Source organism: Schistocerca serialis, chromosome 4, assembly GCF_023864345.2.
Source record: "Schistocerca serialis cubense isolate TAMUIC-IGC-003099 chromosome 4, iqSchSeri2.2, whole genome shotgun sequence".
NCBI classification, from domain to species: Eukaryota; Metazoa; Arthropoda; class Insecta; order Orthoptera; family Acrididae; genus Schistocerca; species Schistocerca serialis.
Window position 1 is genome coordinate 783,800,690 of NC_064641.1, and position 25,435 is coordinate 783,826,124.

A 25,435-nucleotide genomic window follows, 5' to 3' on the forward strand; every position below is an offset into this window, starting at 1 on the left:
CGGCCGCTCTGTGGTCTTTGTGTGGACCTCAGGCCATGTTGGGATACCCAGCAATGAAAATGTTGACCGCCTGGCGAAAGAGGCCACCAGTTCACCATCTCTGGACATTGGCCTCCCAGAGACTGATTTGAGGGCAGTCTTACGCCGCAAAGTTATCTTGCTTTGGGACGCTGAATGGCGTGGTGTGACCACCCCTAACAAACTCCGTGCCGTCAAGGAGACGACGACTGTGTGGCGCTCCTCCTTGTGAGCCTCTGGCAAGGAGTCTGTTGCCCTCTGCTGACTACGCATTGGGCACACTCGGCTAACGCACGGCCACTTATTGCGGCCTGAGGACGCACCTCTATGTCGCTGCGGCTCGGCATTGATTGTGGTCCACATTTTGTTGGACTGTCCACTTTTAGCTGTGCTCAGGCAGACGTTTGCGCTGCCTGTCACGCTCCCTGCCCTTTTAATAGATGACTCTGCCATTGTGGAATTAGTTTTGCGTTTTATTCGGGCAGGTGTTTTTATCATTTAATCTGAGTGTTTATGTTTTTTAGTGCTGATTCTGGCTTTTGGCCTCCGATTTTAAACTGAGTTTTTAATGTGTCTCTTGGTGGTTGGCTTCTCCCCTTTTTTCCTATGGTCGGTCAACCACCGTCACACTCTGTGTGATTTTAATTCGTTTTGTCTGGTCTTTGTCTAAGTTTTTCTTGTCCTGTTTCGTCTGTCATCTTTTCTTCGTTAGTTTTTATTGTCTGTGGGTGTTTTTCGTATTTGGAAAAAGGGACCAATGACCGTAGCAGTCTGGTCCCTTTAATCCCTCAAACCAACCAACGTCCAGGATTTCCCATTGTTTGATTAGTGTCTACACTAGTACATCTACATCTACATCTATACTCCGCGAGCCACCTTACGGTGTGTGGCGGAGGGTACTTATTGTACCACTATCTGATCCCCCCTTCCCTGTTCCATTCACGAATTGTGCGTGGGAAGAACGACTGCTTGTAAGTCTCCGTATTTGCTCTAATTTCTCGGATCTTTTCGTTGTGATCATTACGCGAGATATATGTGGGCGGTAGTAATATGTTGCCCATCTCTTCCCGGAATGTGCTCTCTCGTAATTTCGATAATAAACCTCTCCGTATTGCGTAACGCCTTTCTTGAAGTGTCCGCCACTGGAGCTTGTTCAGCATCTCCGTAACGCTCTCGCGCTGACTAAATGTCCCCATGACGAATCGCGCTACTTTTCGCTGGATCATGTCTATCTCTTCTATTAATCCAACCTGGTAAGGTAGTCAGATTTCCCTGACGCACACAGGAATTGATGCTCAATTTCTTCTCTGCATATTGATTATCATTTATGTATTTTTCGTAGTCAGGCTTACGATCATCATATATTTGAATACTCTTGCTAGGACGTACAAATTCTTTATTTAAATGCTACTTCAAATTGACTAAGTGTCTTAAACTTTGTTTTGCATTTGGAACTCTAATCTACTGTTTGCTGTTGTAAATGTTTAAGAGTAAAATTAATTGCCATGGTGTCTGCCCAACCCATAGGTAACTTTTCCTTATGTTGCTTGAAAAAAATGCCATGGGTGTACAGCACCCTCTGGTTTGAACTTCAGAACTTCGTTATGGTGTACTACAATATCATCCAAAGTACTGGTGATAGTGCCAATATGCTCCACATTCTTTTGTACTTTTAGTTCCACAAATTACTGTAGTCAGTCTTCCAAGGAGTGAGAGCATTTGTGTCCCTTCTTACGTTAATCAATTATCTACCGTATTCTAACGCATCTACTCAATTTCATGTGTCTATGATTTGATTGTTTATGCTTTCAAAAAATATCTCGCGCATGCCTCCTGCGAGACCCACATTCTCACCTTGTATGTCCACACACTACATTCGTAGTGTCCCACCCCAACACACACATTACTCGAACTGCCAATTAGCAAATGTGCATGCAAACACACAAATGCTTTAGCTCCAGAAAGGAATAGTCCAAATGCTAATCCAGTTATTATTCATCTGTATGTGCCTTTTGACAACTCAGCCCCTCTATTAATTGATCAGTTTTTTATTTACGGCTTAAATTGTGTAAACTTTTGTAGACGCAATTTCAGAAGCGGGTAAACACATTTCTAAAATTTTACATTATATTGAAATGGCTGTTTAGAAAAGTGTCATTAAAAAATAGCACATGACATGGTCTCTTGGACCTACAAAAATATGTGCAACTATTAGTCCAGGTCACCTAAGACTAATTGCTGAAATAAATGAACTGACAAGGGAAGTACTCATCCAGTGAACTACCAATTTTACTCATCTTTTGTGTGGTTGCAGTATATATTTAAATGCAAAAAATGCCCTCCAGTACAATTTTCTTCTCAATCGTTTTTGAAAAATCAAGGTTCAAGATTGTATGAGTCTGTTTGAATACCTTGGGAGAGTGCCAGTCTCCCAGCAACAACTTTATTGTAAGTATCAGCAGGCTAGAAATCTGCCCGTACTCTGTCGGAGTCCCCACCCCCCTCTTTTAATCTCATGAAATATTTCGTCACTGCACTTCTTCAGAAATAAACTATGATAATAATAATGAGAATAATATTAGTATATTCATAATAGAGTATAATCAAGGTATAACAAGGAGTCTTCATGAAATTGAGCCATGTGCGGCTCGCGTTGATGCCGCTCATAGCTTGGCATCTTGTAATATCTGTAGGGGCGTCTCATTTTCTTAGTGTGTTCACTGGCGCCACTACGCTTGCTCGCCTTTTCTGTCCATGAGTGGCCACAACAGATCTTATCGACAGTGCATACTGTGGTACCATCTTTGGAGCAGCCTGTAGTATTTCTGGGTTGTTGTGTGTCCACGGAGTTGAATTGGGATGGAGCAGCAGTGAGGTCCGGACAGCCAGTACTCGCCGACCGCTGGTGAAACTCATGCGCTGTTCGACGGAAGCCCGTAGTCATGAGAGTGCATGACCACGTCGAGGACCGGATTCAGCGAGTTTTAGTTGAATGGACCATGGTATTTGTGTAGTGCAATTTTCACCCCTGTGTGTGTGTGTGTGTGTGTGTGTGTGTGTGTGTGTGTGTGTGTGTGTGTTCGTGTCCGCCTGTTGGGAAATGCCCTTATGGCAATAAGTTGTCAGTCGACGATTTATACTGGGATCTTTCTCGTGCCTGACTTGAGTGGGGACGACCGTTGGTTGGTCGTTCAGTTGGTCATCGCAGCAGACAATGTCCATTTGGTCTTCCGACCGCTTCTGGCTTCTCTGTGTTTGTGTCGACTTGTAATTCATCCGTGTTGTTTCACAGTGACTGGTTTTAGTATTGTGAGTTGCTAGTGGAATTGTTTTCCCAGATCCGTGTGTATCTTGTGGTTTTGAATGAGCCGTTATTTTAATGCTGTGTGCGTACTGGATTTGGAGAGAGTTGCAAACGGACATCAGTTCGGCTTCAGATGGAGCAGCGAGGAGGTCCGCAGTGCGAGGGGCAGGCCAGGACCGCTGGCGGCATGCGGGCACTGTCGGATCGAGGGGCTGTAGCCATCGACCGAACCCAGGGCGTTTCAAGTTGAGTGAACCTTGTCCAGTAGTGAAACCTCCACTGTTTGAGATCTTGCTGCTGTTTGTGTGTTGCTGCTCCCAGGGTTGGTGCAACAAGTGAAGTCTTTTAGGTTGGCGGAAGCTATTAGCCTCCTTCTACTGTTTGATGTTAGTTTGGATTTAGTGGTGTTATTGCTGAAGTGCATCCAGTGGTATCTTACTGCCTAGTGGCCGCTAACACCCCAGTTACCTGCCCTGGAGGTTAGCGTATATTGTGGCAGCGTACTTTCCTCGTCTTGCCAATGCTGCCCGGCATGGGTTTAATTTGTCAGCTTCCTTGATTGGGTTATGGATAATTCTTTTCCTTGCCTACCTGGGTTATAGTGGTTTCTTTTGCCTTTGGGTGTCTTAAACACCGGATTCTGGAGATGCAGTGCTGTCTGTCATTCCGCTCTTGCCTGAATTATTTCATCATTGTACTTGTTATCTGAGGTTAGGTGATTTTGCTAAGAAGGTCGATCACCGTTTAAACCGTCTCTAGTTTGAGTTGCCCTCCTTAGGTGAACATTACTCTTGGCTGGCTGTCTCACCACTTACACAGCTGTAGTCACCTTCCTCAGGTTGATCCAGGGAGCACTGTCTGTGAAACACTCTGTCTTACTTGGTCAAGTTGTCACGATTGTTTAAAATGTACCATAATGTTTTAACGTGTAACTGCATTCCTCACTTGTAATTCAGGCCTTCAGCTGTTGTGTATTCTAACATTGTTTGTGGTTTTCAGCCGACAAATAGTTTTCAGTTGTGTCTTGATAAAGCCTTCAGCCGTCACTATAACTTGTTACAGTTTATTAAGATTGCTTAAAAAGGGTTTAGTATTTTTAAAATGTAATTGTCCACTTTATTGGTAATTCAGGCCTCCAGCCGTTGTGTATTCTGAAATTGCTTGTGACCTTCAGCCAACAAATAATTTTAACTTCCCTTAATCAGGCCTTCAGCCGTTGATTGTGTGTAACATTGCTTGTGGCCTTCAGCTGACAAATAATTTGCATTCCTTCTTAATAAGGCCTTCAGCCGTTATTATTACAGTTCCTTGATTGTTTAAGAAGAAAATATCTTAGTATTTGTTAATGTGTAACTGCCATCCTCACTTGTGATTCAGGCCTTCAGCTGTTGAGTATTCTGAAGTTGCGTGTGGCCACCAGCCGAAAAAAATTTGGAGTTCCTTCTTAGTAAGGCCTTCAGCTGTCAGTGTAGTAATTTTTTTAAAATGATTTTTGAGGTTTTTTTTTTTTTTTAATAAAATGGTATGTGTTTTCTGTGCAACCAACAGTAACTGATTAGGCCCTGTCCACACCTTTCCCTGCTTTCCCTAAGTCCCACGTCTCAGAAATGATTGTTAATTTATTGCTACATTCCAGTCAATATCGCAAATGATGATGGTGTTTTTGGTTCTTCTCCCAGGACTGTAATTCCTGTTCCAAATGTTTCTTTGGTTTTCTTTTCTGCTTGCTTAATGTACAGATTGAATAACATCAGGATATGCTACAACCCTACCTCACTCCCTTCTCAGCCACTGCTTCCATTTCATGCTCCTTGACTCCTGTCTGTAACTGCTGTCTGATTTCGGTACAATAGCCTTTTGGTCAAAAGCATTTCTCTAAATCTATAAATGCTATATACATAGGTTTGCCTTTCCTGAACGTACCTTGTAAGATTAGTCATAGGATCGTATTGCTAAGATAAGCTATAGAGTCATATTGTCTCATTTGTTCCTACATTTTTCCAGAACAATGTTTTCCATTCTTCTGTAAACAATCTGTATTAATATTTTGCAACCACGGCTTATTAAACTGATAGTTCAGTAACATTCACACTTGTCAGCACCTGCTTTCTTTGGAATTACACTTTTCCTGAAGTCTGAGGGTATTTGATCTCTCTCGTACATCTTGCAGGCCAAATGAAAGAGTTTTGCTATGGTTGGCTCTTGTTCTGACGGAATGTTGACCCCCCCCCCCCCCCCCGGGGCCTTGTTTCGAGTTAGGCCTTTAAGTGCTTTGTCAAATTCTTCTCGCAGCATCATATCTCCTATATCATCTTCATCTATGTTTTCTTCCATTTCTGTAATACTGCATCCTAGTTCATATCCCTTGTATAGATTCTCTACATACTCCTTCCATCTTTCATCTTCCCCTTCTCTGCCTAAAACTGGTCTTCCATCTGAACTCTTGATAGTTCTATAGCTGCTTCTCTTTTCTCAAAAGGTCTCTTCAGTTTTCCTATAGGCAGTACCTATCTTTCCCCTAGTGAAATTCTATCTTTCCCCTAATGAAATTTACTTCTAAATGCTTACATTTGTCCTCTAGAATTCCTGCTGAGTCATTTTGCCCTTCCTGTGAGCCTTATTTTTTTGACATTTGTATTCTCTTTTGCGTGCTTCATTTGCTATATGTTTATATTTTTTTCTTTCATCAGTTAAATTTAGTATCTCGTGTGTTACACAAGGATTTGTACTGGGTGTTGTCTTTTTACCTATTTGATCTTCTGCTGTCTTCAACATTTCATCTCACAGAAATACCCATTTGCCATCTGTTTTCCTTTCCCCTGTTTTAGTCAATTGTTGCCCAATGCTCCCTCTGCAACTCTCAAGAACCTCTGAAAATACACTGTAATTGAACAGATAAAGAAGTCTACTCATAAAGCAGCGGCAGGGGTACACACATATAAAGGTATTTAAGTTTGCAAGCTTTTAGAGCCAGTTGCTCTTTCTTCTCGGTTGAAAGAGAGGTGAAGGAAAAGGATTGGTGAGGTATAGGAAGAGGGATAACGTTTGCAAATGTCACCCAGAACTGTGGATCAGGGGACACTTAATGGGCAGGATGAGAAGAAAAGACTGATTGTTGGGGACTACATCTGAATAACCTCTTGATTCTTTCAGCTTATCCAGGTCTCATCATCTGAATTTCCTACCTTTCTGCAATTTCTTTAGTTTTAATGTACAGTTCATAACCGACAAATTGTGGTCAGAGTCCACACCGGCCTATGGAAATGTCTTACAATTTAAAATCTGGTTCCTAAATCTCTGTCTTACCATTACATAATCAATCTGAAACCTTCCAGTGTCTCCAGGTCCCTTTCACATACACAACCTTCTTTTATGATTCTTAAACCATGTGTTACCGATGATTAACTTATGTTATGTACCACAGTGGTTATTGTTGCTTTTATTATTATTATTTCCGTCACTTTCTCAGACGTTAAGTCCGGTTAAAAATGGAGTGACACGGACCTTGATCAAGCGTCACTTCCTTTTAACTCTATGGTATGTGTTATATTGCATTTAGGAACTTTCGGGTAATTGAACATGTATCAATAATTTCGGATTTCTGTAGTTGTATATATATGTTTGGATGTAGCTGTATTGCATTGATGTACTGGTGGATATTGTGTGGTATGACTCCTGTATTTGATAGTCTAATTGGTATGATGTCAACTTTATCCTGATGCCACATGTCTTTGACTTCCTCAGCCAGTTGGATGTATTTTTCAATTTTTTCTCCTGTTTTCTTTTGTATATTTGTTGTATTGGGTATGGATATTTCGATTAGTTGTGTTAATTTCTTCTTTTTATTGGTGAGTATGATGTCAGGTTTGTTATGTGGCGTTGTTTTATCTGTTTTAATGGTTCTGTCCCAGTATAATTTGTATTCATCATTCTCCAGTACATTTTGTGGTGTATACTTGTATGCAGGAACGTGTTGTTTTAAAAGTTTATGTTGTAAGGCAAGCTGCTGATGTATTATTTTTGTGACATTGTCATGTCTTCTGGGGTATTCTGTATTTGCTAGTATTGTACATCCGCTTGTGATGTGATCTACTGTTTCTATTTGTTGTTTACAAAGTCTGCATTTATCCGTTGTGGTATTGGGATCTTTAATAATATGCTTGCTGTAATACCTGGTGTTTATTGTTTGATCCTGTATTGCAATCATGAATCCTTCTGTCTCACTGTATATATTGCCTTTTCTTAGCCATGTGTTGGATGCGTCTTGATCGATGTGTGGCTGTGTTAGATGATACGGGTGCTTGCCATGAAGTGTTTTCTTTTTCCAATTTACTTTCTTCGTATCTGTTGATGTTATGTGATCTAAAGGGTTGTAGAAGTGGTTATGAAATTGCAGTGGTGTAGCCGATGTATTTATATGAGTGATTGACTTGTGTATTTTGCTAGTTTCTGCTCGTTCGAGAAAGAATTTTCTTAAATTGTCTACCTGTCCATAATGTAGGTTTTTTATGTCGATAAATCCCCTTCCTCCTTCCTTTCTGCTTAATGTGAATCTTTCTGTTGCTGAATGTATGTGATGTATTCTATATTTGTGGCATTGTGATCGTGTAAGTGTATTGAGTGCTTCTAGGTCTGTGTTACTCCATTTCACTACTCCAAATGAGTAGGTCAATATTGGTATGGCGTAAGTATTTATAGCTTTTGTCTTGTTTCTTGCTGTCAATTCTGTTTTCAGTATTTTTGTTAGTCTTTGTCTATATTTTTCTTTTAGTTCTTCTTTAATATTTGTATTATCTATTCCTATTTTTTGTCTGTATCCTAGATGTTTATAGGCATCCGTTTTTTCCATCACTTCTATGCAGTCGCTGTGGTTATCCAATACGTAATCTTCTTGTTTAGTGTGTTTTCCCTTGACTATGCTATTTTTCTTACATTTGTCTGTTCCAAAAGCCATACTTATATCATTGCTGAATCCTTCTGTTATCTTTAGTAATTGGTTGAGTTGTTGATTTGTTGCTGCCAGTAGTTTTAGATCATCCATGTATAGCAAATGTGTGATTTTGTGTGGGTGTGTTCCAGTAATATTGTATCCATAATTTGTATTTTTTAGCATGTTGGATAGTGGGTTCAGAGCAAGGCAGAACCAGAAAGGACTTAATGAGTCTCCTTGGTATATTCCACGCTTAATCTGTATTGGCTGTGATGTGATATTATTTGATTTTGTTTGAATATTAAGTGTGGTTTTCCAATTTTTCATTACTATGTTTAGGAACTGTATCAATTTAGGATCTACTTTGTATATTTCCAATATTTGTAGTAACCATGAGTGGGGTACACTATCAAAAGCTTTTTGGTAATCAATGTATGCGTAGTGTAGCGACCTTTGTTTAGTTTTAGCTTGATATGTCACCTCTGCATCTATTATCAGTTGCTCTTTACATCCTCGTGCTCCTTTGCAACAGCCTTTTTGTTCTTCATTTATAATTTTGTTCTGTGTTGTATGTGTCATTAATTTCTGTTTAATGACTGAAGTTAATATTTTGTATATTGTTGGTAGGCATGTTATGGGGCGATATTTAGCTGGGTTTGCTGTGTCTGCTTGATCTTTAGGTTTCAGATAAGTTATTCCTTGTGTAAGTGTATCAGGGTCTGTGTATGGGTCTGCAATGTAACTGTTAAATAATTTAGTTAGATGTGAATGTGTTGAGGTGAACTTCTTTAACCAGAAATTTGCTATTTTATCATTTCCAGGGGCTTTCCAATTGTGAGTAGAATTAATTGCTTGGGTGACTTCATGTTGCAAAATTATCACTTCAGGCATTTGTGGTATTATCTTGTATGTGTCTGTTTCTGCTTGTATCTACCGTGCATGCCTGTTATGTTGTACCGGGTTTGACCATATGTTGCTCCAGAAGTGTTCCATGTCTGTTATGTTTGGTGGATTGTTTATTTTAATGTGTGTGTTATCTATTGTCTGGTAAAATTTCTTTTGGTTTGTGTTGAATGTTTGGTTTTATTTCCTTCTATTTTCACTTTTTTTGTATCTTCTGAGTCGTTTGGCTAATGCTTGTAATTTCTGCTTCTTTTCGTCTAATTGCTCTGTTGCTTCTTGTTGTGAGATTTTACCTAACCTTTTTCGTTTTTTTTTCCGAGATTTCATTTCTTATAAATTGTGTTAGCTGTCCGATGTCTTTTCTCAGTTTTTCTATTTTGATCTGTAGCCTGTGTTACCATGCTGGTTTTGTGGGTTTCTTCTGTGTGTTGGTTGGTTCTGATCTCTGCCTAGTGTGTATATTTAGTGTAGTGAGTGCTCCTATATAAACCAGTAGTTGTAACTCTTCCATAGTTGTGTTTTCATTTATTTTGTTGTGTATGATTGTGTTGATAGTTTTTATTGTTGTTTCGACTTGTGGGTTATTTGGTGGTCTATGTAAGAATGGTCTAATGTCTGTATTTGTGTCTTTGTATTCTATGTATGTTAGCTGAAATTTTTCTTCTATATCTAACATCTGTGTCACTTCGTGTTCTATTTGTGCTTGTTCTGGTGGCTGTCTTAAGATTTCGTTTTCCTCTGATTGTTTAATTGGTGCGTGTTGTTCTTTGTTTGTTTGCTCTGGGATGTTTGAGTCCATTACTGTATTTTCTTCTTCTTCTTCTTCTTCTTCTTCTTCTTCTTATTATTATTATTATTATTATTTGTTTGTTTGTTTGTTTGTTTGTTTCTGAAGAAACATGATCTGTTGTAGCAGAAGTGTTTTGGAGAAGATTAGGAAAAATAAGAAAGAAAATGACAAGGTTCGAACACACTGTAAACAGACATAAAATATACAGCAGGTTCCTTAATAAAGGAACTTCTAGCAAGAAAATTTTTTTGTTTCATTAACAACCCACCTTAGTTCTCAACACAGTCTACGTTGCGGGATATACACTGAGTCCATTGATGCTCCAGTGTTTTCTTCCCATCGGCAAAATAGGTTCTGTCAGACTCCGCAAAATACTCATTGACTGCAATTATCACCTCCTCATTTGATGAAAATATTCTTCCCAGGAAGCAAAAGTTTCAAGTCAGGGAACAGGAAAAAGTCAGTTGGGACTAAGTCTGGTGAATACCATATTTACTCGAATCTAAGCTGCACTTTTATCCCAGTTTTTGTAATCCAAAAATCCGCCTGTGGCTAAGAATCGAGTACAAAGTAAGCGAAGTTCTGAAAAATGTTGGTAGGTGCCACCAAAACTAACTTCTGCCGTCGAACATATGTAGTGCTACACAGGCATGCTTTGCAGGCACAAAGATAAATACTGGTGCCAAAACCTCTGCATCAGTAAATAAATTACAAGAAATGGTAGAAGAATGTAAACATTATGCCATGTATTCTTTCGTGTTTGCTATATCTCATTTAAATCCTGTCTGCCCAATAAACTACGAAACTAGAGTGAGACAACAGCAAACGCGGAAGAATCATGTTTATATTCGTATTATTCTTATGCTGACTAGTGATACAGTCAGAAATGAAGCACGGCAACTGACTAGATTTTTAAATCTAAGATAATACTAATTCCTGTGCAGAATGTAATGTTCTAAAGAGGCGTCTGCAAATATTTTCAAACAGAGAAAATTTTTCGCTAAACTCTCGTTCAGAACATCTTCTATCATATGCAGTCTATGATTTGGTTCTTCTTGATCATTATCAGAGAAAGCAGCAGTGTAAGTAACAACAAATAGTAGTCTCTTGTCATTGTTTCATTTATGAGAGAATTCCTCTTTTTTTTTTTTTTTCATAAACACTCATTATCAGAAAGTGACAAACAATGCACGACACAGTACAATAATGCATTTTAAGTTTAGAGTGATGTAAACACTTATAACAAAGAGAACGGCACTTATCACATCAAAGCAAAATAAGCATTCGGCTCAAACCAGACGAAGCACATGAAAAAGGAAGGGTACCCGTACAAATATGGATGGAGCGCCTGACACATAGCAATGGCTACTTGATGAACCTCAACTGTTAAGCTTACGACTCGAACCAAACTGCTGTAGCTGTATCTTCATCCATTCAACCTGAATTGTGTCTCGTGTTGCAATGGACCAACTTTATTTCGATTTGGAGGTGCGGTCTTAAACTTTTCTCTCCCCTTGAATTTCAAGTCTCAAATTTCAGGTGCCACTTAGATTAGGGAAAAATTTTTTTCCTTGATTTCGAGTCTCATTTTTCAAGTGTGTCTTAGATTCGAGTAAATACAGTAGAGTGGGTGAAGAACCAATTCAAATCCCAGTTCATGCACCTTTGCCATTGTTATAGCCAATGTGTGGAATGGTGGATTATCCTGATGGAAAAGCACTTTTTGTATGTCAACATTGGTCTTTTCTTTTTTTTTGAGTCAACGCAAGTTTCAAAAAATCCAGCAACAAAAAGTAATAAGGGACAAAAAGTACTAGGGTTCGGTTGCTGGCCTGTCTTTTCCCAAATAATCTATGGCTATTATTCCGTGGAAATTCTAAAAAAAACATTGGCCATCACTTTACGAGTTGACAAAATGGTCTTTGCCTTCTTTGTTGCACTTTCACCAGCCTTTGTCCATTGTTTTGACTGCCGTTTTGACTCTGTAGTAGGGGTGCCTTATCTAGCTGGGATGTGGGACCTCCTCGGGACACTCTGAGGTGTAGAAATGAAGAAAAAATTTATTTAATTTAATTGCTTTTTATGTAGAACACAATTACCTGGAACTTGTGGCAAAAAAGTAAGTGGTACACCATATTTTTTGGAATATTTCACCTGTTTCAGAAAGTCTTATCTTACGTATTAATAAAACTCCATGCAAGTAATTTTGTAGTTAAACAACTGGGCCAGCAGTGAAAATACTCTTTCCACAGTTGCATTGTGTCCAAGAATAGAAAACAAATACTTGTGTCATTTTAGCAGTGGCATTTGTGTTCAGGATGCTCATTTTCCTTAAGAAAGTAAATTGACCTTTCTTCCATTCTTCTGAGTCACACTTAGTTTCTAAAAAGCTTTTCAGGAACGTATATTGCTGAAAGCAATTGTCCCTTGAAATATTCACACCTTTTGTTGTCAGGTATGTAATAGTGTTTTCAATCATCACCAAATCTGGAGTTTCAGGTAGCATAATCCAATCAAATACTTGATATTTATTAAAAGAAATAGCCCTTTTCTATAAGGAATCAAATGCTTTGCTATGGCATAGAAAGCCATTCTTTCTTCCTCAAGTTTCGAAATCAGATTAATTATTTCTTGGTTAGGGCTCTCAATTTTAAATTTGTTAAAATTCATCTTGGCTTGCATGCCAATAAAATTGAGTCTTCCTTTCTCAGTGATGCTTGTATAAGTAAATATAAACTAAAGACACCACCAATGACACAGTTATCCATGCTAATCTTTGACCATTGGAAATAAGATAGGATTTCTTGTTGTAGTCTTCAAGGAAGCAATTCACTGTTACTTCCCTCCAGTCTTTGTGGATGAAATGTGCAGCTGTATAATGTGAATTACCTCAGTGATTACTTGTCTTGTTATGTGTTATCATGATTAAAACCATTGCCCTTCGTATCTATCAAATAACATGTGTGATTGGTTGTTATAGTCTATACCAAGTTTTAAAAAAAGCAGAAAGTAGAACTAAGTGGATAGTGCACTTTGGTTCTCAAAAACCATTGACAGTGCAGAAATACATGAATGCACTATTACTAAGCTCACATATGGGCCTGAACACAGTAGTAAGTCGTTCAGTTGTTTTTAGTCAGAGTGATTGAGTTCTTTTCCAATTTTCCTGTGTTCCCCTAAATTGTTCAAGGTAAATGCCTCCTTGGTTCCTTCCAAAAAGGAGTGTCTGATTTCTCTTCCCAACTTTCTCCATTTTTCACTCATCTCTAGTACCTCATTAGTATCTTAAAATTTAAATTCCTCCCCCCCCCCTCCGCCTTTTATCCTTCACTTAAATGCACAGTGACTGATCGAGGTGGCACAGTGGTTAGCACGATGGCTCAAATCCGTGCCCAGTCAACCTGATTTAGGTTGTCTGTGATTTCCTTGAATCACCCCAGACAAATGCCAGGACAGTTTCTTTGAAAGGGCACAGTCGATTTCCTTCCCCATCCTTCGCTCATCTGATGGGACCGATGACCTCTCTGTGTGGTCCCATCCCTCACATCTGCCAACAAATCAATTCACAGTGTTAAAAGTAGGAAAGAAATATGAAAACATAAGCACCAGTCACAGTCAACAATCATCTCTTGTCCAATGCATGTTTTTTGTAATGTTCATTAAATTATAAACATCTGACAAAACTGCTGTTATAAATTAATAGGCACATAAAGCATTTAACCATTGTAAACTGTTTCCTCATCCCTGTTGTTGTGGAAATACTGAAAAGTGTTTTCTGTAAATCTGTATTCTCAAATTGTTATTACATGTTTAAAATTAGGTACCACATCACTCTTATACTGAATCCACTAGGACCTACAATTTTAGTTCTAGTACTGACTTGGGTTTACTTTGTTTCTTGAAACTAAAACTCCAAAGGAATACATATTTATTTATTTAAAAAATTCCAGCAAATGATGGCATCTGATTCTGAAGGATCTCTGAAAGACTTCGTGGTAGATGACTCGACAACTGACAGTGATGAAACATCAAATGATAGCGGCAATGAAAAAGATGACGATAAAAAAGATTCAAGTGGTAAGTGTAATCCACAATATTTGTTGTAGCAAAGTGAGCACTGTTGCAGCCCAAAAATAGAAATAAGTTATGTGATCCTGGAAAGTCCTGTGTTGTATACAAATAATGGAATGTGTAATGTTAACCTTTCACCATATAACTGAGGATGATCATCAGTGATTCAGAACATTAAACATTTGATCAGTGAAAGCATATTGAGCACTTTTGTTGAAAAGCCTTTCTGAAAACCAAATTGACATTTTGTCAGTACTTCATTTTAACAAGTATGTGAAGCTATGCTTGAGTACATTAATTTTTCAAGAATTTTGGATAAAGCTGTCAGAAGTGTGATTGGGCAGTAGTTGTTAGCATCAGACCTATCCCCTTTTTTATGCAATGTTTTAACAATAGCATATTTCAGTCTACCCGGAAAAGTGCCCTGTTTGAGTGAGCTACTACATATGTGGCTGAGAATCCTACTTGTGAGAAAAAGCTTTTAGTACTCTGCTGGAAATGCCATCAATTTTGTGTGAGCTTTTACTTGTGAATGAATTTATTATTTCCCTAATTTCAGTAGGAGAGATGGGTTGAATTTCAATTTTATCAAATTGCATAGTTGTTGCTTCTTCCATATACGGACATGCATTTTCTAATGAACAGCTGGATCCTATTTTCTCTACAACACTTAAAAAATTATCATTAAAAATTTTTTCCACCTCTGATTTTTTGTTAACTAACTTTTCATTGAGTTTCATGTAAATGCAGTCTTCCAGTGCTCTTGGTTGCCCTGTTCCCATTTTAAGAATATTCCAAATTGCTTTAATTTTGTTATCAGAGGTGCTAATCTCAGACATAATGCACATACTTCTGGACTTTTTATTAACTTTTCTTATTAAAGTGCAGCTGTTTTTGTAATGTTTGACTGTTTCTGGACCATTACTCCTTCTAGCTATAAAATACTGTTCCCTTTTCTGTTTGTAAGATATTTTTATCCCTTTAGTAAGCCATGGCTTTTTAGATGGTTTCTTACAATTATGTTTCAGTGTTTTCTGAAGGAAATTGTTTTCAAATATACTCACAAAGGTATCATGAAATAGATTAAATTTTTAATTAGCATCAGCTCAGTCTGTCTAATTATTGCAAGCTCTGCCTAAAATTTGCGATTGTTAAATTGTTATTTGACTGCACCATTTTGGAGGACTGTTTTGCATTACTGTATGTAGCTGTGTCATATATTGTAACTAGCTGCACATCATGATCAGGCGGACCATTCTTAGCAGGGAAAGTTTTTATTTGTGTGCTGCTTTCCTATACTACCAGAGTACAAAAATCAATACCTGACATCAAATTGAAAGAACCAAATAATACTTCAAGGTCAAGCTCTCTATCAGACTCGTTCAGAAAATCTATATTGAAATCCTCACGAACAATAATTTGCTTCCCTCTGTTTCACATATAGCACAACAAAGAATCCTAGTTTATCAAAAATAGCTGAAAATGTCCCAGTAGAGACATATACACAGCTATATAAAAGTACCATTATATTGTTAAAAACCATTCAAAAGTGAAGATCACACAAATATTTTTTATTCAAGACAGTACGTTTCAATACCCTTAGCTGTCAACTTCAGGTCTCAAACATTTTACGTGAAAGAACTTGCCCCCCTTCTAACAGCAGTGTACCGCAAGTCTCTAGAGGAACAGAAGGTTTCAAATGATTGGAGAAGAGCACAGGTAATCCCAGTTTTCAAGAAGGGTCGTCGAGCAGATGCGCAAAACTATAGGCCTATATCTCTGACATCGATCTGTTGTAGAATTTTAGAACATGTTTTCTGCTCGTGTATCATGTCATTTCTGGAAACCCAGAATCTACTCTGTAGGAATCAACATGGACTCTGGAAACAGCGATCGTGAGAGACCCAACTCGCTTTATTTGTCATGAGACCCAGAAAATATTAGATAAAGGCTCCCAGGTAGATGCCGTTTTCCTTGACTTTTGGAAGGCGTTCGATACAGTTCCGCACTGTCGCCTGATAAACAAAGTAAGAACCTACGGAATATCAGACCAGCTGTTTGGTTGGATTGAAGAGTTTTTAGCAAACAGAACACAGAATACTCAATGGAGAGATGTCTACAGATGTTAAAGTAACCTCTGGCGTGCCACAGGGGAGTGTTATGGGACCATTGCTTTTCACAATATATATAAATGACATAGTAGATAGTGTCAGAGGTTCTATACGGGTTTTCGCGGATGATGCCGTAGTATATAGAGAAGTTGCAGCATCAGAAAATTGCAGCGAAATGCAGGAAGATCTGCAGCGATAGGCACTTGGTGCTGGGAGTGGCAACATAGACAAATGTAATGTATTTCGAATGCATAGAAAGAAGGATCCTTCATTGTATGATTATATGACAGCGGAACAAACACTGGTAGCAGTTACTTCTGTAAAATACCTGGGAGTATGCGTACGGAACGATTTGAAGTGGAATGATTATATAAAATTAATTTTTGGTAAGGCAGGTGCCCGGTTGCGATTCTTTGGGAGAGTCCTTAGAAAATGTAGTCCATCAACAAAGGAGGTGGCTTACAAAACACTGGTTTGACCTATACTTGAGCATTACTCATCAGTGTGGGATCCATACCAGGTCGGGTTGACAGAGGAGATAGAGGAGATCCAAAGAAGAGCGGCACGTTTCTTCACAGGGTTATTTGGTAAGCATGATAGCATTACAGAGATGTTTGGCAAACTCAAGTGGCAGACTCTGCAAGAGAGGCGCTCTGCATCGCGGTGTAGCTTGCTGTCCAGGTTTCAAGTGGGTGCGTTTCTGGATGAGGTATCGAATGTATTGCTTCCCCCTACTTGTACCTCCTGAGGAGATCACAAATGTAAAATTAGAGAGATTCGCGTGCACAGACGCTTTCTGGCAGTCGTTCTTCCCGCGAACCATATGCGACTGGAACAGAAAAGGGAGGTAATGACAGTGGCACGTAAAGTGCCCTCCGCCACACATTGTTGGGTGGCTTGCGGAATATAAATGTAGATGTAGATGTAGATGTTTAAAAAAATGTCGTAAACCATGTTCATTTTACCCTGACCTCACGCTCAAGATGTCAAATGGATTAAACTCAGCACATTATAAACATTTGTCATCACTAAAATATTAAAAATCACACACCATCTTGTCCAAAAGATCATGTCCATATATATACTCTCACAGATGCTTGTTATGTGATACACATACATACGCAGTTGTGTGTACACACATGTGTATCATGTAACAACCATCAGTGAGCGGTATGTATATGGACATTGCCTTTTGGACAAGATGCTGTCTAATTTTAAATATTTTACCGATGACTAACATTTATAATGTGCTGAGTTTTATCCACTTGCTATCTTGTGCATGAGGTCAGTGTAAAATGAACATGGTTTACTACAAAAAAATGTTTGAGACCTGAAGATGATCGCTAAGACTGTTGAAACCAGTTGTCTTGAATAGTTTAAATTCGTGAGTTCAGGAGCTCTAAGCATCTTCATGAACAGAATGCAAATATTTAGCCATTTTCTGCTCCCAGTAATGGCATTATGCTGCAAAGCACTATTTCCTGCCAGGACTTTCATGTGTTTATTTTCATCACATGCCAGAAGACAACAGTCACTATAGGAAAATCATTGGCCTTTAGGGCAGCATCGTCAGTCTTGATCAAGTCCATCATCCTTAGTTTGAACAAAAGCACCTGGATACCGAAAACTGGCTCTGGCAGCCACATTAGCGATGATGGTTTTGCAAGGATAGGAAATTATGTGCTACAGAGCCATTGAGTCGTGAGGGAAATCCATCAATCAAAAATATTGAAATGGCTCACGGATCAGTCGAATCGCAGAAGTGATCTGCAGTGGGTTTCAACACATTGTTTCTAATAAAGCAACACTGTTGTTCAAAAGATTTGACTTTAGTGAAGAGTTTCTTAATAGAGATACTTCACAGTGGCATGAAAATGAAGATTTACTCAGTTCTCAACACCTACTTAATAAACTGAAAGTTGGAAATGAACTGGGTGAGAGAGGTGTTAGGCTTGTAGAGGACTACTGTAACTCTTTTCATTTGGTGTATCTCCATTTCATTGAATTCTTCTGTAGTATCCAGTTTTTTGTATGCCACTTTAGGCTGTTTGGACTTATAACTGACTGTCTTTACAACTGGCCAAAAATAACAGTCAAAAAAGATTTTGATAGAGGCTATTTCAATGCTGAAATTCTTAGACAAAAACATTTGCACTCCTTTTAGGCAGTCGTTTTTGTACCCAGTAGATTATTTATGACTACTTACTGCCATTTGTTAATAGAGTTGCAACTTATTTTGCTAGCAGACAGGTATCTTCCTTTTCCAGCACTTAACGTCACATGGACTTTACATGACTGTTTGTGTTTACTCTCACTTTCTAAAATCATGTTGTGGTGAAAATTTATCACACAATATGTTTAACTTGGGACTCCAGTTCCAGATGCGTAACACTCTGTAGAAACTAACATAGACAATGATTATTTTTATACATAAGCCTTAACATTTTTCTGATAATGAAATTATTAAGATAATTGAAAAAGAAAATAAAAACAAGGATCAGAAGTCATTGGAGTAGTGGGAACAGTTTGTGAATGACAAGTCATTATTTGTGTTCATAAGCCTTAACATTTTTCAGATAATGACATTATTGAGATTACTGAAAAAGAAAATGAAGAGGAGGAACAGAAGTCATCGGAATGGTGGGAACAGTTTGTGACTGAGGAAGAAATGGATGATATAAAATCCAGTGGAAAATTAATGCTCTTGTTCTATATCTTGCAAGAATGTGAGAAAATAGGTGACAAAGTGTAAGTTTGTATATTTATTATTATAAAGGTTAAAAATGTGTTAAGATGTACATGTTTATGCCCATTGTACATAGACAAATGGGCAATTTATGACCACTGGAATGAGTTATGGTAACAATTCACCACATAGAGATGTAATTGAGCTGTCAAGTTCTACACTCACAATGTAAACATCTGATAAAGTGGTATACCACCAACCACCCTACCTATGCAGTACACTACTGCATCCCTAACACACACTTTCTCATGAACCTATCTCCTGCTGACCATTCCCCTGTAGATCTATCCTCTACACTCACCACCACCACCACCACCTCCAGTCACTAGCATTTCCTGTCTGGCTAAGGGTAGGACTGTGTCTGTTAAGAGCTTTTTGATCTACCATTGTGCTGCAACTACTGTGCAGAATTCTAGTTTGATAACTATTTGTATACACCAAACAGTGAATACTGCAAACTTGCCTGCCCATTTGCTGAATATACTACACACAGTCACATCAACAGCAGTTTCAGTATGTGTGCCATTATGAACCTCCCACCCCTTTTCCTTTCACTTCGTGCTCTAATTACTCTGAAGTGAGCTGGTGGAAACTGTCCCTCCAGCACATCCTCTATTCCTTCAGTCTCTGTTGCCCATAAAACTCATCCTCAGCCACAATCTTCCTATTCCCTTACCTGTTTCCCATTCCCTCTTTGTAACTTTTTCCTTTACTATCATTTCCCATATATTTCTATCCTATAATGCCTTGTTAATATAGTAGCTCCTTCCATCTGTCTTTTTTTTTTCTCCCCTCCCATGTTCCTGTCCCACTCTATGTTTTATCATCCTCTACCCAATCAGTTTTGTAATTTTTGCCAGGAATGATACACATTTTATTCCCCCATTACTTTCCTACCTTACTTTCCTTTAGGCAGGTACCACAGTCATACAAAATTTCTGAAATCACAGCATTTCTGCCATTGACTGTAATTATTGTTTATTTGCACCATCAACTAATATCTGCTATTATGCTTTTTTCAAGGGTAGTTGATATGCATGAGGAAAGACTACCAAACTGCCTGGTCGACAGTATATAGTGGGCAGATATAGAATGTATGACAAGTATTCAAGTGTACAATTGTTATAAAAACAGTTTAAAAGTTGCAGAGAGATGAGATCATTGCCCACTGCAAGTCAAAAGCAAAATTATAATTGTCTTGGCACTGGAAATTGTCAAACCTGTGACAACACATGTAAGTGAGTACATGTCGAGGCATTATTCTCATTCATTTCAACACAGAAACTCTTTGTGTTGACTGGCACTGAGCAGTGTTATCGCTTATGCCACTACTTTTAATCTGTTTGTATACCAATTGTACTCATTACTACTTGTCACAAGATTTTTGTTTGCCCACCACATGTTGGTGGTTGGACAGCTTGCTGAGTTTTTGTTGTGCACAGCTACAACAACTTGAAAGAAGAGTAATAGATGAAATCAGCCAAGAGGGAAAATAAAGATTATAGCTGGTAGTGGAAATGTCATTTTAGGACTGTACTATATTCGCCATGTGCTACATTTCCTCCCCCCTTCCAGCTGTCCCAATCTTTCTGTCACCTAATGTGAATAGTAAATGAATCTTAGATGATTACGTGGCAGAACAAATGTTGAAACATTAGATGTACTTTGTATAGAGAGAATATGTCTTTATGATGTGAGTGAGATTCAGAGAAAAGGAGCTATTCTCAGTTATGATGATGAAAAATTAAAATTTAAATGAATTTTTTTATTTAAATAGTTAATCGATATAACTAAAATTGAATGAAGTAACTGTTGTGACTCACCGATCTTTCAAAGTGCCGCCGCGCAGTTACGCGTGTCATCTACATGCGGCGCTGTCTGCCAGCCATGCAGCAGCAGTGCTACCTAAGCAGCCAGCCAGCCAGCGGCCACTAGACTTGGACTCAGTTATGATTTGACTGTTAAAGTGTACACACGTCTTATTCTGTTTGCTTGATTTGTGACTTTCATGTATTGCGTCTTCCTTGGAATATATTCGTTCAACTTGAAGTTATTACAATTGGCGACGAGGTAGTGATTTTTCTTTTCCATCGTTGACCCACATGTTTCCGTGGCTACTTTAGAGCAACTATTGCAAGGTCTCATAGAACAGCAAACGCTTTTCACAAATGCGTTTGTATTCCCAGTTACAGTATTGCCGCAAAGCCTTATTTTAAAGTTTTGCTTGTTAACAAAGCCTGACCTTGAAGTTGGCCTCATTGCTTGTGATTTGATCATCACAAAGGCCTGGGTTGTTTTATTTGCCGTGTACTGCAATCCAATGTGTCAAATTGTAGCACATGCTTACGTGTATCCACGTTGCATGTGCCAGCGGGAGTGGGGCATGGTGTGTGAGATTGTAATGAAGTGAAATACATGCTGTGTGCCCACATAGCTATCATTGTTTTTCTAGAACACTTTCACGGCATCAGCGGGTTGTTAACCAATCCAAAACACCATCCCAACTGAGTATTGATATCAGAGTCAATGACAAAGGATTGTTATCCCCTTCGGACCACTCCCATTTTCTAATCCACAATGTAACATTCTATTTCCAGGGTATCCCAATCACCCACTTCAAGGCCACACATTATAACATTGAAGGACTGATAAAAAGATGATACTCAGATGAATCACAATAGATTAATATATTGTACACAGAATGTTCAACAGAATCTCTCGTTTCTTGCCACCCTTGCTGGACAACTCCTGCCAGTGATGTAAGGAATCTTCACTGAAGCTTCCACATGCATACCAGTACATCTGTTCATTTCTTGTCCCAACAGCACTGTAATGATTTGCTTCAGAACTCCCGCCCCCTCTCCCTCCTGCCACCCTCTCCCACATCTCCCCACCCCCACTCCACTCTACCCCACTCCATCCTCCTCTACCTCTAACCTCTGATGAGCACATATCCACAAATTGATTCCTGTCAGTAATTGCCACATGTAAGAGAATAGGTTTGAAATGCATCTATTTTTGTAAAACTTCTTTACTGCATAAGAAAAGTTTGTAATCTTGTCCTTACCTGATCTTTTTACTCCAGAGCATACTGAAACAGCATGCTTGTTTCTATAATGTTTTTGCTCCTATTTTACTTTTGCGTATTTGCTACAGGGTACTGAAAAGGTGCTGCAAGTACTCACCATGAGGATTAGTTTGGTGTAATTTGTGACTCAAGTGTTTGGAGACATCTCCTATACTTCAGATTGAAACAAAACTCCTACTGTTAAATAGGAGAGAATTCCTGTCTTACATAGCACACAGTTCTTCTGCCCATACTAGTTTCAGCACTTTTTTTACTGACTTCAGTGAGTTTTTCTGTATTATTTTGCCTCAGAATTATTGTGTTGGAGTTCACATAAAACTTGGGTGAATGCTATTTCCTACAAAGGAATGATAATACAGGGTTACGCAAAACATATTTTTGTCTGCCGAGTGAAATATTTTAACTGAGTTTATATAATTTGAGGTTACTGATTACAAATATGCAGTCAGAAGTTGTCCATTTTGTTAGTACATTTCACGACATATACTTACAAATGATTATGATTTTTATAAGATTCAGCAGCTCACTATTAAATAGAACTAACATTTCTTCAGGCAAGAATATTAAATTGTGATTATTAATAGTGTTAGTATTGATGTTTTAATAGACACTTAAAATTAATTTTTAAAAAAATAGAAAAAAGGTCAAATGATTTGTGAAGTAATGTCTCTAAAAGTAAGAAATGAAATACATTAGAGGAACATTTGATATGCCTTTGAGTGGTGCATGAAATCATGTATGGCAGCTGAGGTGCTCACACATTTTAAAAAAAAAAAAAAAAAAAAAAAAAAAAAAAAAAAAAAAAAAAAAAAAAAAAACTCTGGTATTTCGTAAAATTCTGAGTTAAACATTGAACTTTAAATTATCTGTTGGTTCCTCATTTACTGTAAATCAATGGCTCTCAAATTTTTTTCCTCTGCCCGTCCCCCATTAGCAAAAATAGTATCAACCCCCAGTCCATTTTATTAATAAAAATAGCCCTTTTATTTTCTTTACCTTATTCTTTGTTTTGCCAAATTCTATTTATAAGTATTTCACACAACAGAAATCAAAACTACACAAGTTATTTTAAATTATGAAATTATTTGTATTTTTAATTCAGCATGCAAGAATTCCAAGAGCAGTCAAAATTTAAATTACGAAGTTCAGTGTGAGGCAGAAATTTGTTTGCTTACATTTAGCTTTGAGTGGTAGTTCAACTTCATACCTGCCAAAGCTGAAAAGCTAGTCTCGCACAATATGTTGTCACAAAATGGATATGGATCTTCAGTGCATTTTGGTTCAACGTTGGTAATTCCTAGCTAAGGTCCATGAGCATTTTTAATGTATTTTTAATTTGATTAAATTTATTAATGTCAGTGCAGAAATACTTTTCGGAGAGAACTTTAGTGTTGCAAGGTGATTAAGTAAGCAGGTTTTTATCTCCATTGGGGGTATTGTATTATCTATGTCCTCTAACAGAGACACTATAGTAGGGAACATACCTAATATGCCAATTTCCATATGTTTTTGCCACAGCTCTAATTTCCTTAGAGCTGCCTTTTCTTTTTCATTCCAAGATGCAGTAGTACAGTTACCTGATAACCTTGAAGTGGAGTGTTAAGAATATTTACGTTCTCAAAAATATCAGTGAGACATGCCATTTTCAATAGAAAATATCCATTGCTGAAACAGTCTTCTTTAGAGTGACTTTTCTTCATTAAGAAACAGAATACTACATTCCTCAGTTCAAACATTCTTTTCAATACATCAGCTGTGAAAGATTAGATTAGATTCAGTTTTCAATCTAGTGACCCAAAAAATGATGTGATTCTCATGGGTGTGGAACATACCACATCAAACTTTTGCATATAATACTCACTACCCTGATCATTTGTCAGGAGATTGTCAAATTAGGTGAATACAATTCAGCTAATATTTACAGAATTAATATGCTGTCAGAATGAAACATTGTTATGCACTATTAATAAATGTATCATACACAAAATACCTGATCTTGACTGTTGTGACCAAGAGCTGTTGAAATTAACATATTCACATAAGCTGGCCTAACAGTGTCTGTTAAGATATTCATCTGTGGAGTAGAAGGAGTTGCCCATTAAAAAAGTCTTTCAAACTCTGTTTAAACCGTGCTTTATCTGAAACCTAGTTTTTAATGGTTGCTGACAATTTATTGAAAATGTGTGTTCCTGAATATTGGACCCCTTTTTGGACCAAGGTAAGCAATTTTAGATCTTGTAAATTATTCTTATTCTTGGTATCGATACAATGTATTGAGCTATTGGTTGCAAATAGAGATGTACATGTATTACTTGCAACAAATTTCATTAAGGAATAAGTATACTGAGGAGTAGTGGTTAGAATACAAAGTTCCTTGAAAAGGTTTCCACATGATGTTCTTGAATTTACACCACAAATGATTCTTAATACACACTTTTGCACTCTAGAAACTTTTGCTCAGTTTGATGAGTTACCCCAAAATACGATCACATATTGTGACATAATACAGTATAACCTTGTTAGCGCAAACTCACATAAGACGAACTCACGGTAAACGCGAAAAAAATATTGGTCCCGCCAAGAATACATTATTTCTTATGGTATGTTTTATCGGTTAACACGAATTTCGGTTAAGGTGAATTACGAACTCTGTTTCAGTTCCTAATGTAATTAAATTTCACTGTAACACAAACTTCCGACCTTGCAGTATTCTAAAGCATAAATGTTTCTGAAATGAATGTAGGAAATGTAGCTACAAAGCTAATTATACTTACTTGTTGACTCATTTTTAACATATTGTAGGCCAGTAGCCGCGATTATCACCTCAACAATCATGTATGCTGTACATTGTAAGACATTCAATAATTTGTGCAGAAGCATTTAGGAATGTACTCAGTGCCAGATTTGACAGGTGTTCTGTTAGTCGTAACCTTATCAAGTTGGAATACTGAATAAAAACTACAGTTACAACCAGTACCGTAGCACGCGAAAATGGCAAAGAGGAAACAGACAGCTCTAAATGTACAGTTAAAGCTTAAGATTCTAGATGAAGTGGACCATGGTACCAAGAAAACAGCAATTGCAGAGCAGTTTGGAATACCTAAATCTACTTTATCCACGATTATTAAGAATCAAGAAAAAATTATTAATGGTGCGGGATCAGGTTCTGGAAACAAAGCTAAACAACTTCATACCACCATGTATCAAGACATCGAGATGTTACTGCTAGAATGGTTCAGTCATATGCGTGCATCTAACATATCTTTAACTGGCCCTGTGATTCAATCAAAAGCAAATGATATTGCTAAAGATATGGGCATCAAAGACTTCCGTTGTTCTGCTGGTTTGTTGTATCGGTTCCAAAAGAGACATTCAATTTCACCTGTACAAATTTGTAGTGAAGCAAATAAAGTTGATGAAGAAAGTGCAAACAACTGGTTGCATGAATTCAACCTAGCGAGGGAAAAGTATGCC

The 25,435-nt window shown here is 37.9% G+C and overlaps 1 protein-coding gene across 2 annotated transcripts in view; it reads left to right on the forward strand.

The window, feature by feature from the left end:
• Nucleotides 1-25,435, forward strand: part of LOC126473359 (transcriptional regulator ATRX homolog) — a 479,699-nt gene that overhangs the window by 343,822 nt on the left and 110,442 nt on the right. For both annotated transcript variants that reach the window (XM_050100365.1, XM_050100366.1), the window contains 2 exons: nucleotides 13,896-14,022; nucleotides 18,704-18,875. In XM_050100365.1, the coding sequence (XP_049956322.1) occupies nucleotides 13,896-14,022; nucleotides 18,704-18,875 (299 nt within the window). The remainder of the gene's footprint in view (nucleotides 1-13,895; nucleotides 14,023-18,703; nucleotides 18,876-25,435) is intronic.